General features: G+C 34.3%; 2 protein-coding genes and 1 non-coding gene across 5 annotated transcripts; 1 reads left to right on the top strand and 2 right to left on the bottom strand.

Annotated features, from left to right (window-relative positions):
* Window positions 1–681: 681 nt before the first annotated feature.
* Window positions 682–2,343, bottom strand: LOC103828869. Its single transcript, XM_033275946.1, has 2 exons — window positions 1,395–2,343; window positions 682–1,190 (listed from the first exon to the last, which is right to left on the bottom strand). Exons 1-2 carry the CDS (start codon window positions 2,341–2,343, stop codon window positions 682–684), a joined length of 1,458 nt encoding a protein of 485 aa, XP_033131837.1.
* Window positions 2,344–3,517: 1,174 nt separating this feature from the next.
* TRNAM-CAU lies at window positions 3,518–3,603 on the bottom strand. Its single transcript is given in 2 exon segments — window positions 3,518–3,553; window positions 3,566–3,603. It is a non-coding gene; the product is annotated as a tRNA-Met (tRNA).
* A 4,462-nt stretch (window positions 3,604–8,065) lies between these two features.
* LOC103828679 (glutathione reductase, cytosolic) lies at window positions 8,066–12,716 on the top strand. Of its 3 annotated transcripts, none has more exons than XM_033274206.1 (17): window positions 8,066–8,089; window positions 9,004–9,187; window positions 9,293–9,357; window positions 9,461–9,530; window positions 9,733–9,804; window positions 9,931–10,134; window positions 10,214–10,287; window positions 10,365–10,448; window positions 10,546–10,633; window positions 10,736–10,817; window positions 11,011–11,084; window positions 11,162–11,269; window positions 11,376–11,440; window positions 11,536–11,649; window positions 11,825–11,924; window positions 12,244–12,297; window positions 12,399–12,716. In XM_033274206.1, exons 2-17 carry the CDS (start codon window positions 9,029–9,031, stop codon window positions 12,492–12,494), a joined length of 1,509 nt encoding a protein of 502 aa, XP_033130097.1. In that variant the 5' UTR covers window positions 8,066–8,089; window positions 9,004–9,028; the 3' UTR covers window positions 12,495–12,716. The 3 variants fall into 3 exon arrangements, with proteins under 3 accessions (XP_033130097.1, XP_033130098.1, NP_001288954.1); XM_033274207.1 differs by lacking the exon at window positions 8,066–8,089 and adding an exon at window positions 8,687–8,821 and having other exon boundaries at window positions 9,027–9,187; NM_001302025.1 differs by lacking the exon at window positions 8,066–8,089 and adding an exon at window positions 8,785–8,821 and having other exon boundaries at window positions 12,399–12,670.
* The last annotated feature ends 1,206 nt before the right edge of the window (window positions 12,717–13,922 follow it).

Here is a 13,922-nt window from a genome sequence, read left to right as displayed (position 1 = left end):
CATTATATATAAATATATTTTTTTCATCTAAGAAGATATAGATAAAAAAAGTATGTTATTACTTCAAAAGTATATTTTTTGTTACTTAAAGATATCTTTTAAATGAAATATTACTATTTTGTGAACTTTCTTTTTTTTTATGAAATCATATTATATTTATTTCGTTTTAAAATTATTTTTTAAACTTTATAAATGTTTCCTTTTTATTTATATTGTTATTTAGAAAATTTTAAAAAGTAAATAATAATATTTAAATGTACTTTTTTATTTCATTAAGGGTATCATTGTAATCAACCATCGTGAGCGTTAATGTGAACGCGACACCTAGGAAAGTGACTTCTCAAATAATATTATAGAGATTTGTTTCCATTTTCATTTATTGAGAGCATCATTAACCCCAAGAGCCAACTTTGGGGTCTTAATGATTTTTTAGTAATTAATGAAAGTTAAGAGTTTGTACTTAAGAGACACATATTTTTTTAGCTTTAATGGTAAGTTATTAATTTGGGGTTCTTGAAGAAAAAAATGATTAAACTTAATTATTTTTAAGATTGATTATAACTATTAAATAAAACATATTAAAATAAAACATTTTAAACATTATTTTAACACAAAACATTAAAACAAAATAAATAGAAATCACGATAATAATTAGAAAGATACATCCGAGCTCCGTTGTCCTCATAAATGTCCGAATTTAGTCCACATATGTTCAACCAAATCAGCTTTTAGTTGTTCATGCATTGGGTTATCACGAATTCTAGTTCGAGCATTCATCATATTGGCGATATTTGTAGGCATTTCCCTATCAAAATTGAGATCGACATGTGAACTTCCGGTGCCTTCTTCTTCTTCGAACTCTTTAAGATTAAACTGGGTGTATCCATCGCGTTCATCTTCTACTATCATGTTATGGAGTATGATACATGCTCTTATAATCTTCCCAATTTTGACTTTATCCCAAAAAAGTGCCGGATTTTTAACGATGGCAAAGCGAGCTTGCAAGACTCCAAAAGCCCGCTCGACATCTTTTCGGACAGCTTCTTGTTGTTTAGCAAATAAAGCCGATTTTGGGTCTTGTGGTAGTGAAATTGATTGGATAAAAGTAGCCCATTTCGGATAAATGCCGTCGGTGAGATAGTAAGCCATGTGATACTCTCTTTCATTGACGTAGAAGGTGACTTGAGGAGCTTGACCATTAATTATGTCATCAAAAACAGGTGAACGATCAAGAACATTGATATCATTTAAGGTACCTGGAGGTCCGAAAAATGCATGCCATATCCATAGATCATACGAAGCAACCGCCTCCAAAACGATGGTTGGTTTTCCCGAGCCACGTGAATATTGCCCTTTCCAAGCGGTGGGACAATTCTTCCACTCCCAATGCATACAATCGATGCTTCCTATCATCCCGGGAAACCCTTGCAGAATCTTCTCTTCTCCTCCCACGGCCCTTTTACCCTTGTTGGCTTTTGCTGCCTTAACGCCAATAGGCCTAGCTGTTGGAGAAGTCTCTCCATTGACACTCGGCATAGTTGCTGATGACTGAAACGATTGTTGTTCCCCCACCCTCTTTCTTTTTGCACCAGAGCTTTGTTGACTACTTCCATAAGTCCCACACCATTTTTGATCATTCCTAAGCTCCCGCCAGGCATGCTCCAATGTGAACTTAACCGTGTAATCGTTGGAAAAAATTTCATGTGCAGCCTTCAAAACATCATCCTCATTCTGGCCACTGCTCTTCTGTTTGGATGCAGCGTCATATGACCCCACAAACTTGCAGACACCTTCATTTATCTTTCCCCACCTTTGCTTACAGTGGCTTGGCTCTCTCTTAGCGAAACCTACCACCTTCGGACTTGCATTATAATAAGAGGCAATCCTCTTCCAAAACGTTCCTGCCTTTTGCTCATTTCCAACTACTGGATCCTTGGAGGTGTTAAGCCATGAACTGATGAGGACCAGGTCTTCAGCTGTTGACCACTTACACCTTTGCTTACGCTCCTCACCAGTAGGTAACTGAGATGGGTTTTCATTGGCTGGACTAGGTGAAAAACTCAGTAACTGAGATGGGTTTTCATTGGCTGGACTAGGTGAAAAACTCAGTAACTGAGATGGGTTTTTATTATTAGGTAACTGCCTGGTTAGTAAGTCTAAAAAGCTAGAAGATTGCCTATGAGAATCCATAGAGAGGAGAATGATGAAGAACGATGAAGGAGAATGATGAAGAACGATGAAGGAGATGATAAGAACGATGAAGGAGATGATAAGAAAGTGAAGGAGGAACTTATGTTTATAGATGGCAAAGAAGGAAGAGAAGAAATGAAGTTTCAGATGCATTGATGACAACCAACAAACAATTTCACATTTATCTACGACATTCACTTCTAGCTAGATGGCAGTGAAGAAACGAGTTGACATTTACCCACAAACTACACTTCTATTAATCACACAACCATTTTCTGCCTAGGCATCAATTCTGTTTATCACACAACCATTTTCTAACTTAAACCAACACATTTATTACACTTGATTCAATTCAAACTGGAACCTAAAGCAATTAGTTTCTACAACCAAAAGACAGTAACACTAACCTTAATTGTGCTCTGAACCTTTGGTCGATGAACCTTGATCCTGCTATCTGTAAACAGAAAGACAGAAACAACAAATATTTCATACAAAGAAGCCAAACAACTAACAAATCAAGCGTAATCAATCTATTACACTGCAATCTATTACATAGTATTAACCATTCCTGATCCATCTGTCTTAAAACAGTTTGTTCTTAATTGAAACAAACTTATTGAAACAAAAAGTTCTTCATCCAGCAATCTTAAATACAGAACATACCGATTCAAAAATATCAGAAACAACAATTAAAATCTACGAATCAACAGAGCATACGGATTCTAAATCATTCACATGCAAAATCCATAGAAGAACTGCTTAACCTTTCGATTTGAGATGAGCCGCCGAGTGAAATCTTGGAGGAAAAGACCCACCGAAAAAGAAAACCAAAAAACTACAAAGAAAAACAATGGATCAGACCATTAATTTGCTTAATCTAAAACATGCATAACCAATAACAGAACAACCACTTACCTTTCGATTTGAGGAGAGGAACCAAGAGAGAGCTCCGACGCCTCGAGGAGAACCAGCGAGAGAGAGTTCGCCGACGGGAGCCACCGAACGAGACGTCGCCGAGACGGTGCCGACAAGAGCCACCGAAGAAGAACCAAATCGCCTTTCGTCGAGAGAGATTTTGGGAGAGGTTTCGAGAGAGAGAGAGAGAGAGACAACGCGTTCGTAACCGAAGAGAGAGCGGCTCTACGCTTGACGCGTGTCAACGAAGAGGCGGCCCTTCTACGCCTTACGGAAGAGGCGAGTCTATGCTTCCCTTATTTTTTTTATTAATTTTTATAAAATTTTGCCTTAAGAACCGTCATAAACCCCTGCGTTAATGATGGTGAGGTCGTTGTCTACATAATATGTTTCCAAAAACAAAGCAAAAATATGGGGCGAGAGAGGCTCGAACTCTCGACCTCAGGATTACTCAGATAGCTATGAGACCTACGCGCTAACCAACTGCGCCACCGCCCCTTTTGTTAGAATTTTTATAATGGCAGTTTATATTATTTCGTTGGTGAATATGATGGCAATACATACAAGATAGGAGATGCTGTGTTTCGCTAATGCTTGAAGACCACAGATTTGTATGGTCTTTACTCTTTAGTTTGAAAGGATAATTGTTTAGGATCTCAATCCAAGTCTTGTATAGAAATGTTAGATAAATATATCTATGATGTAAGGAGGGTTTAATTATTATTTGTTTAAAACGTCTAAAAACCAATTTATGCAAACTTTCAGTTTGATATAAGGTAAACAATGTTTCCTTATATTAGTGGATAAAATTAGTTATAAATTCCATAAAATCAATAACTATTAAGCTTCATATTGACCAAGCCAACTATTTCATAAATTGGAAATAAATAAAAAAATCATTTCACGTAAAAAAATAGAAAAATTCTCATTGATAGATATTTTTACTTTATTTTTACAAAAATAGTCAGTAAGGAAGAAAATGACTAAAATGTTTTTATTAAGGGTAAATATACATTTATACTATAGGTTTAACTAATCTAGACTTAGGGTTTAGACTTAAGAAGTAGAGTTTTAAGGATAGAGTTTCAAATTTTAAAAAATAAAAATAAATATTAAAAATTTTAAAACAAAAAAGACTATTTTAGTTTTTTTTTAAGACTATTTTGTGACAAAAACTTTAAAAGTGTTATTTGAGATAATTGTCCTCAAAACTATGGCTTCGACTGGTGACATGTAGTATTAGAGTTGAGTTACAATAAAATGTACGATTTGATGTAGTTTGCAGTAAAAACTATGTGGTATAAACTATAGATTTATGTGGTGAGTTCGCAGTAAAAATATGAATTACTATTTTTTAATATTATTGATTGGTAACATTTTTGATGTATAAGTTGCAGTATAAATTATTTTTTAAAACATAAATAATATTTTAATAAGAATAGTGAAAAAATAAAATTCATAAATCAAAATTAACTAAGGATGTCAAAAATTTATGTACATACATTTTTAATTACCTAACAATATTAAAAAATTAAAATTAATTGAACATTTTAATTGACTATTTAAGTGGAACTTATAAAAATATGTTATTTGCATAACTTTATAATCATCAGAAAGTTAACAAATAAATTATAGATTTTTTTAACTGATTAAAATGATAATATGATTTTAGAAAAGCTTTTTGGTATAATTTAGAGAAAAACTTTGGCTAACAAATATATAATCATATTAAAATTTTAAATATATTATATTAAATAATATAACTAAATGTACGGCTAAGTGCTTATATGTATTGTAAATTGTTAAAATTGTTAATATTCAAAAGGTAGTGGGTAGTTAATTGACAAACCCAAAATTTTCAATAACTAAAATCTTAATACATGAAATTTTGGTTGATGTAGATTTAAGATTTGCGTTATCATTTTTACAAAGGCTATAAGTCAAAATTGTAACTCAATAATAATCAATTATAACTCAAACACAACTTCAAAATCTTAAAACTAATTCATGATTAGTAATATTTTTGATTTATATATTTAAGTCAACTTAAATTAAGTGTACTACGTGTTACCAATCAAAGCCTATCTTTATATATAAAGAAGGGTTTCACTCTCTCCTGGTGATGCCACCTAGGATTCCAGGTCAGAAATTCGAGCTTTCTGGAGCCGACACGTGTCCAAGAGAATGAAACTCACCGTATCATTTAACTTTGAGTTACGTAGGTTATTTTTGATGTGGGCCTTAAATTTGGTTGATTCAACCAGCCCAGCAAATAGTTTCTATAATTTAAACGCTGCTGCAAGCGTCGTTTTGTGTATCAGGGTTTCCACTTGATGTCGTCTCCTCCCTTCGATATCACGACATAACCAGAGGTCTGAGAGAGTTGTTTCAGCTTCTTACTAACAATCTCTAACAGTTACATATACCCCATCTTAAAGTCCTTCTTAAATTATCACTCACGATCTACCTTGAATGCGAGCATCTTCATGCAAGGCGGTGGAACTTCGATTATAAAAAGGTAAGCTTTTCTGATGTGACAACCATCTTTCAATTACCTCTGAACAAGCCAATAAACTTATATCCAGAAATTGGCTAACGCACCGATCTTTCTTTGTGATAAGAAGATCAGACAAGGCTCCTCCACCGTTCTCAAGTCCGGTTGCTCCGCTTCTGGGAAGCTAGGAACGTCCGTCGTCGCGGTGGCGAAAGTCATGAGTGCATATAGTTCTACAGGATTCTCAGGTTACTTTTAAAACTCTGATTCAGTTCATATTTTTTTAAAAAAAATCTGATTCTACGAATCCTTAATAACAATTTTCCTGTTTAGATTTTTGTCTGATATATTTCAAGTAAGACTATTTATAACAGTTTGTTGATTTTTCTATAATATTGTTTTTTTCTTGATTATGTTATTGAACATTTCCTTTGTGTTGAATCATTTTACCGAGTTCTCTAGATCATTTATTTGTTTGTTCATTGTATCGTTTAATCAAATTTTCCAGAATATTAATTTGTTTGTTGATTGTTTTATCTAAATCAAATGTTTCAGGCCACCATGATGCCGGTCACCGTGAATGTCAACCGGCTTGCTGCTCACAGGCCTAATCTGAAGGCGGGTTCAATTTATTCCCTAACCGGTTTTGATCTGACCCGGTGTAATCAGAATTACGGTCTGTTGGACTCCTCTATGTTGATCCGCTTCAGTAACCAAACCTCTTTCGATGATGTCCCCGAACCGTCTATTCTGATAGGAGTTTAATCTAATCACATCGAGATGCTTGGCCATGCCAACACAAACACTCAGATTCCAGGTAATGATACTCTTATTTGTTCATTTGTCTAGACGGAATATATAGAAGCCATTTTGATTCCTGTTGGTGGAATGTCACATGCTAGACTTGACGTTGTTTGGGATCCACTCAACGAAGTAGGACTGGAGAAGCTCTGGCTTGTGGTAGTGACTATGAGATCAATGTTGGATTCAGTGAAAACGAACAAAGAAAAAGCTAACAAGAAGAAGGACAAGAAAGAAGAGAGTTTGATGAACTATATAGTTAACCTGTTAGATAGAAGATGTTTATACCCCAGCTGTTGGAATGATGTTTGAGTCATGTGTTCTGGGAAGATGCTTTCTCTTTAAGTCTCTTGCATTTATTTTGGTGACATTGACAGTACTTATAATATCCAGGAACTTCTCAGTATATCATGAGCTATATTACATTTTCATTCTGTTATTTTCTTCTTCTTTTTTTCTGTATGATGTAGTGATTAATGGTGGGAACTATGTGTTCTATCATTGCAGTTTTTTACATCTGCTAGCCATATTTATCTTGTGAGAGTTGGTAAATTTAGATATTAACAATTACTGGCAGATATACACCGAGTAGTCACAATTTTATGCCATGTGCACTCTCCTTTGTATGATTCATATAATTCACCGTTGGTCTAGACAGAAACATATTTGTTCTTCTGCTATGGGAGAATGATACTTCATGTGGCTCTGTAAGCCCTAAGGAATTGCTTTCTTATGTTTCACTTTTCTCTAAAGAGTATCCCAGTTAAGGCTTCTCTGATCCAATTCCAATACAAACTCTCGGTTGCCACAATGTGTGCGGTGATTGTGTTTTTGAGATTAAGCAATTTCTATTATTTACTTGGCTATCAGATTTTTAAAGCTATTGTTCACAAAATAGTTTTTTTTTTTTTTGTTATATCAATTTCCAAATGACTTTTAGAGAGAGGTTTTTGATCTGATTAATCTCATGTATGAAGCTTCTAACTTAATTTGACACAAATAAATCAATCTCTATTTGTTTTTGGAAATAAAAAGATTATGAAAAATGTAATTGATCAAAAATTATCTAAACAATTACTCAAAACAGTTAGAAGGTAAATGCCTTTTTTGAATATTTTAGTTTTTAAGATAATAAATTCTAAAAATATTAATAAAATAAGTAATAAGAGTTTCTGACAGAAATAACTGAAATACAGTGATATATTTGGTTTAAAACAAACTAAAAATTTGTAAGTAATTTATTATAATTTTATCAAAATTTAGGTTATGTTTATATTGTTTTTTTATTCGCTTACCCGCCCGTAGGGCGGGTTTTACCCTAGTGAGCTATATATTATTTCCGATATGGGGAGATGGTGCAGTTAGTTACTAGCGGTGTTAAAGTATATAAACAAAAAAAACGACATAACGTTATTAAACTCTTTAGTTATATGATAAAAAGTTCAGTTGCTTTAGATACACAAGAAACACAGAAAGATCAACGGTGATTTGGTAAAGTGACATCAAAGATTCACGGATTTGAAACCAAAACTATATTTTGGTGACTTGCGACTCTAATATAAAGATCAAAGAGATATTCACCAAAAGAATCATCTCGACTCTCGAACCGCTAAGAAATGTTATAAAATGTCTTAGATTTCTCGCTCAGTGTCGAGAGGTTATAGGATTGTTCTTTTCATTCCTTGAAAGGTGAGATTTTTTACTACCATCAGATATGCTCTCATGTCATGAAAGATTATAAAAAATTATTTTTGGTGACAGAGAAAGTTTTGCGATTGGGCTCTTGTCTTGTTTAATTTTTTTAATTTGGTTTTGTTTAATATATAATAAGTTGAGAGAACAATTTGTGTTTGTTCTTCTCTTGTATATATATATATATATATATATATATATTTTTTTTTTTAATTTTTTTGATAGTTTCTCTCATTCGCAAAACTCCATTGGCTTGAAGAAAAGCCACGTCGGAGAACGTTAACGACCAAACCCCTAACGCTTTATGGTGTTCGATGTGGACCTTGAGTTTTGAAATTTCTCACATCTTTCGTTGGTAGCTTCCATCAATTCGCATATGTCTAAGAGTTAGGAGCTAAGAGCAAGTCCATCCATAGAAACCCCTTATGGGTTCTTTAGATTAATTTAATAGATAATAAGGTGGTCTAAGACCAGTAAGTTGGTATACACATTTAAAAAAAAAAGGGAACTAATCATTTATATTCCCCATTTATCAAAAAAAAAAAAAAAAAAAAAAAAAATCATTTATATTCCCCGATATTATGTACACAGTCATCACAAGGTAAAAAAATAAAAACAAATATAAAAGGATTTTGTTCGTGATCATCAAAACCTTGATAGATCCGATTTCACACAATATATTGGCACTGTATCTGGATTTTAAGTAGTTACACACACCATCTTAGAGAGGTACGGTCTCTCCTTCTCCTTGTCTGATTTCGTTTCCGAATAAGATCTCACCACCCTCTTTTCGGTCCGACTTTTTGTTTACTGATTCGAGATTTGATTTTTTTTTCTTTTTATTGGTTTGATTTCCATTTCCCGTGAGTTCTGATTGGTGGGTTTTGCTTATCTTTTCTTTTTCTTTTAAGTTTGGATATTTGATTCTGCACAATCATGGCGAGGAAGATGCTTTCTGATGGAGAGCTTAACAAGGCCGCAGCGGCTGGGGAGGAAGCTACAACCGAGACTCACTATGATTTTGATTTGTTTGTCATCGGTGCCGGGAGCGGCGGTGTTCGTGCGGCTAGGTTTTCTGCTAACAATGGTGCCAAGGTAACATTTACAGCAACAGTGTTGTGATTACATTCTTATGTTGTGTGTGTGTTTGATGCCTTAGTTATCGATATGGTGTTGTTGTTGTTGTTGTTCTGAATATAGGTTGGTATTTGTGAGCTTCCCTTTCACCCTATTAGCTCGGAGGAGATTGGAGGTGTTGGGGGCACGTAAGTTATCCCTATATGCTTCCTTTTGTTAATATTATTATTTTGCATAATAAAGACCACATCTTTTTATACAATATATCAATTTTATGGTTGGAGCTTTCAGGTGTGTTATTCGTGGTTGTGTTCCCAAAAAGATTCTCGTCTATGGTGCTACTTATGGTGGTGAACTTGAGGTGTGTAAACAAATCCTTCTTTTTTTTCACTTTTATCCATCATTTGAATGCCTTTCTTTTAGCTGTTCGAGAAACGTTTTTTTTGTTAGTCCTTTGCCCAAAACATTATGTGCACAATCGTATTACTGTTTTAAGCTATATATTGGTTGGTCAACCGGCACTAAATGCTTAGGCGTGTCAACTAAGTGTTATCTTCTGGCAGGATGCTAGAAACTATGGGTGGGAAATCAATGGGAATGTCGATTTCAATTGGAAGAAGCTTCTCCAAAAGAAGGTATGCACTTGGAACTGCTATACTGTGCCTTGTCTAGTTTACACGAGTGACTTTCTGGGTTAACGTTTTGGATGGTTTGGTTTTTAACATGGACCGTTTTTTTTTTGTTTTTTTCCTGATGTGCAGACTGATGAGATATTAAGACTGAACAATATTTACAAGCGGTTGTTGGCGAATGCTGCTGTGAAGTTGTATGAAGGTGAAGGAAGAATAGTTGGTCCCAACGAAGTGGAGGTCAGACAAATCGATGGCACCAAAATTAGTTACACCGCCAAGCACATTTTGATTGCCACTGGCAGTCGTGCACAGAAGCCCAACATCCCTGGACATGTAAGTGTCTCTGTGAATACACCAGCTGGTATTATGGATACTCCCCTGATTCTCTCTTACATAAAATGGTCTCTTTCAGGAGCTGGCTATTACATCTGACGAAGCTTTAAGTTTGGAAGAATTTCCTAAGCGTGCTATAGTGCTTGGAGGAGGGTAATGTTTTCCTCCTCATGTACCTACCTACCTACCATGTCACTCCTATTAATGGTTTGTATTTACTTTCTAACCAGGTACATTGCTGTGGAGTTTGCATCAATTTGGCGTGGAATGGGTGCTACTGTAGATTTATTCTTCAGAAAGGAACTTCCACTAAGGTGCGTGCGCCCCAATCTTGTCTTCTTTCTTTTTTTCCTGGGTCTAATGCAGCCAACTTTCTTAATTATTTATTTCTAAAGTTTTTTACTTATTCAGGGGCTTTGATGACGAGATGAGGGCACTTGTGGCTAGAAATCTTGAAGGAAGGGGTATCAATCTGCATCCACAAACAAGTTTGGCTGAGGTATCTGAATATGATTGCTAATTTTCATGTCTCATTACTGTTTTACATTTCTTGTTACTTGTTTCATCAAGTCATTCTTCACTGAACATATTTTTAATTTAGTTGATAAAAACAGACGACGGGATAAAAGTAATCTCCTCTCATGGGGAAGAATTCGTGGCAGATGTTGTACTATTTGCTACTGGTAACTTTTCTAACCCATTCTATTTTACTTTAATGCATGTACATCAGTGTCTGGCTTTATTGTTTACAAAACAGTATATATTTGTGCGTTTTTTGCTTCGTCTCTTGAACTTTACCTATGAGGAAATATATACTTGTTATTTCATAATTTCATGGAGCTGTCTGAGAGGATCTTTTGTTTATATCTGTTATAGGAAGGATTCCTAATACCAAGAGACTGAATTTAGAAGCTGTTGGTGTTGAACTTGATCAAGCTGGAGCTGTGAAGGTCGTAACAACTTTCCCACTATTACAGATTTTGTAACTTATGCTCTTGCAGCTGATAATTCAATACATTATCCGCAGGTTGATGAGTACTCACGCACTAACATACCTAGCATATGGGCTGTGGGAGATGCTACAAACCGAATTAACCTTACACCTGTTGCGTTAATGGAGGCCACCTGCTTTGCGGTTTGTGCCTCTATTCTTGCACTTATAAATCTTTCAAATTTTGTGGTTGTGAATGTCCAATTATGTAACCCATTTGTTAAATGGGATTGTGTTTTGATGTTTGCAGAACACTGTCTTTGGTGGGAAGCCTGCTAAAGCAGACTACACCAATGTAGCTTGTGCCGTATTTTGGTAAGCAGTCTTTCTTATTGGAAGGATATACCAAATCAATTTGAATTTGTCTTAGAGGTTTGTATGATTGTATCTTTATCTTCTCTGTTTGGCAGCATACCACCACTAGCTGTGGTGGGTCTCAGCGAAGAAGAGGCTGTAGAAAAAGCGACCGGGGATATTTTGGTTTTCACCTCTGGCTTCAACCCTATGAAGAACACCATTTCTGGGTATGCTAGCGTCCAAATTCTAATTACTGCAAAATCTTTATAATGACACACACAATTCTTGATGTTGTTTTGTATGAAACTTCATGGTTCTTCTTCAACATGCCTTTTGCAACTGATAACTTTTGAGGAATGTAACATCCTCTTTGATCTAATCACATCTTTCTTTTGGTGATAGACGGCAGGAAAAATCATTAATGAAGCTTATAGTTGATGAGAAGACTGATAAGGTTATTGGAGCATCCATGTGCGGTCCAGATGCAGCTGAGATCATGCAGGCAAGTTTTCTTCCATGATAGCTTCTACTATTTATTTACTTCTCAGCTAGTTGCTATAATGCAGTGATTAGTGCATGGGTTTAATCCCATCTAACAAGTAAAGGACAGAAGTAATTTATGGGATATTTTTGAATGATTTGGACTAATGAAACGAAAGCATGTCTATGCTTTCTTATAACCTACATAGGAAGAGAACCTGATTTGAGTTTGAGAAGTGTTGACCCTTAACTTTATTAATTAGAACTCAAACTTGTAAATCGACTAGAGTTTGATTTGGTGGTATCTCATGCTTTTTAGTGTCTTTTATTACTAAATGCAGGGGATTGCAATTGCGCTCAAGTGTGGAGCAACCAAAGCACAGTTTGACAGCACGGTAAGTACAATGAATCAGAACACACTTGCGTTTTCATTTTTAACAGTTCGAAGTTTCTCTACATAAGAATGAAAATTAACATTGTGAACAAAAACACACAGGTTGGGATACATCCATCTTCTGCAGAGGAATTCGTGACAATGCGCACTGTGACCAGACGCATTGCCTACAAAGCGAAACCTCAAACGAGTCTATGAACCGCCAAAATTAAATAGACTATTTGCATTGAACACTTTAGTTTGGTCGGAGGGTCAGACCGAAACATTTGTTTCGTCATACTCATGTTCAAATAAATGTTTTGTATAAGTTTTTGTTTGTTTGTTTATCACCAAACATGCATTATCTTTGGATAAAATTCACACTCTTTTGGTCATATAGTGTACTTCAATTTGTTTGGTAAGTTTTGTTTCAATGGTGTATTTAATTGGACAAGGTTATTTAGATTAAGAGATATAAGACCAAGTTCAAGCTACATATAATTTGGATCATGTTATTTGGACATAGAACGTGTGTAAAGAGCATGATTAATGGAGAGATATTCCCTTCAGTCTCTCAATAATAAATTAAATTCAAAATCTATTGTTGTTGGTTTAAAAATTTTTGAAATATATTCAAATCACTTGTCATTCAAAAATTTTAGTTTTTTTTATAGACTTTAATTCTAACTAATCTAGTGTTGTTGAGGGAGATAAATTTTATTCATTTTTACTCATTCGATTCAACTTTCAAAATATCATATGTATCTATGTGATTTTCAAAATATCTAATCCAAAGTATATGAACAAAACCATAATACATTATATTTATATATTTTTACAATTTTGAATATATAATTACTTGAGTTTTTTCAAATATGAAATAAAATTTCAAGTCAAACACAAAAATAATCCATGTTTTTTTTGAAACTTTTTATTTTCCTATTCACCTTAGAATTTCGAGTTATTCACGAAAATGTCATTGTTTTTTTTCTTTTTTTCTGAAAATGAATCTTTTACCTTATCATCTTCACCAAATATTTACAATATTGTCATTGTCATCAATACACTAACCACCATGAACAACCAATTTGAAGCTCTTAATACACCAAATTTTTGATTTTTACTCTTCATATATCATTATTTATGCACACAAATCACATCTTTCACTTTCTCTTCAAATTCATCCAAGAAAACCAAGATTTTGATTCCAAGATTTGTAAGGTTCATAGAGACATTGAAACTCATGATTCATGGTCATTAACGACTTGGTAGCTTTTGTAGTGAAGTTCTGGATGCTTGGAGAAGCTAAGCAAGGCATCTCACAGGTTCAAGGTATGAAATCGTTTTTTTTTTTTCAGATCTGTTCGTGAAGACTTTCAGAAGGCTTCTAGGGAAGACTTTCAAGGGAAGTCTTTTAACATTTCTTTATTAAGAAAAAACCCAAAAAATCCCAGACTTCACGAGAAGTCTTTTCGGATAAACATGTTAGTTTTACAATTGACCAAAATTTGTCAGAAACTTTTAAAGAAGTCTTCTCAAATTTTAGAAGACTTCTACAATTTTATTCCGGGTTTTGGTCAAACCTTTGGTTACGAGAAAAGACTTCTATAGATTTTTTCCGATGGAAGACTTCTAGAAAAGTCTTCT

The sequence above is a fragment of the Brassica rapa genome, chromosome A07 (assembly GCF_000309985.2).
Source record: "Brassica rapa cultivar Chiifu-401-42 chromosome A07, CAAS_Brap_v3.01, whole genome shotgun sequence".
NCBI classification, from domain to species: Eukaryota; Viridiplantae; Streptophyta; class Magnoliopsida; order Brassicales; family Brassicaceae; genus Brassica; species Brassica rapa.
The sequence above is the reverse complement of the archived record's forward strand: the minus strand, read 5'-3'. Positions and strand labels throughout refer to the sequence as shown.

Excerpts from the sequence above, each read along its gene's own strand:
- LOC103828679 (XM_033274206.1), top strand. The coding sequence starts at position 9,029 with ATGGCGAGGAAGATGCTTTCTGATGGAGAGCTTAACAAGGCCGCAGCG. Across the intron at positions 9,805-9,930 it reads AGAAGCTTCTCCAAAAGAAG|ACTGATGAGATATTAAGACT; the intron begins GTATGCACTTGG and ends CCTGATGTGCAG. Across the intron at positions 10,449-10,545 it reads AGAAAGGAACTTCCACTAAG|GGGCTTTGATGACGAGATGA; the intron begins GTGCGTGCGCCC and ends TTACTTATTCAG.
- LOC103828869 (XM_033275946.1), bottom strand. The coding sequence starts at position 2,343 with ATGCATCTGAAACTTCATTTCTTCTCTTCCTTCTTTGCCATCTATAAA. Across the intron at positions 1,191-1,394 it reads GATGATAGGAAGCATCGATT|CTCCTCAAGTCACCTTCTAC; the intron begins GTATGCATTGGG and ends TTAATGGTCAAG.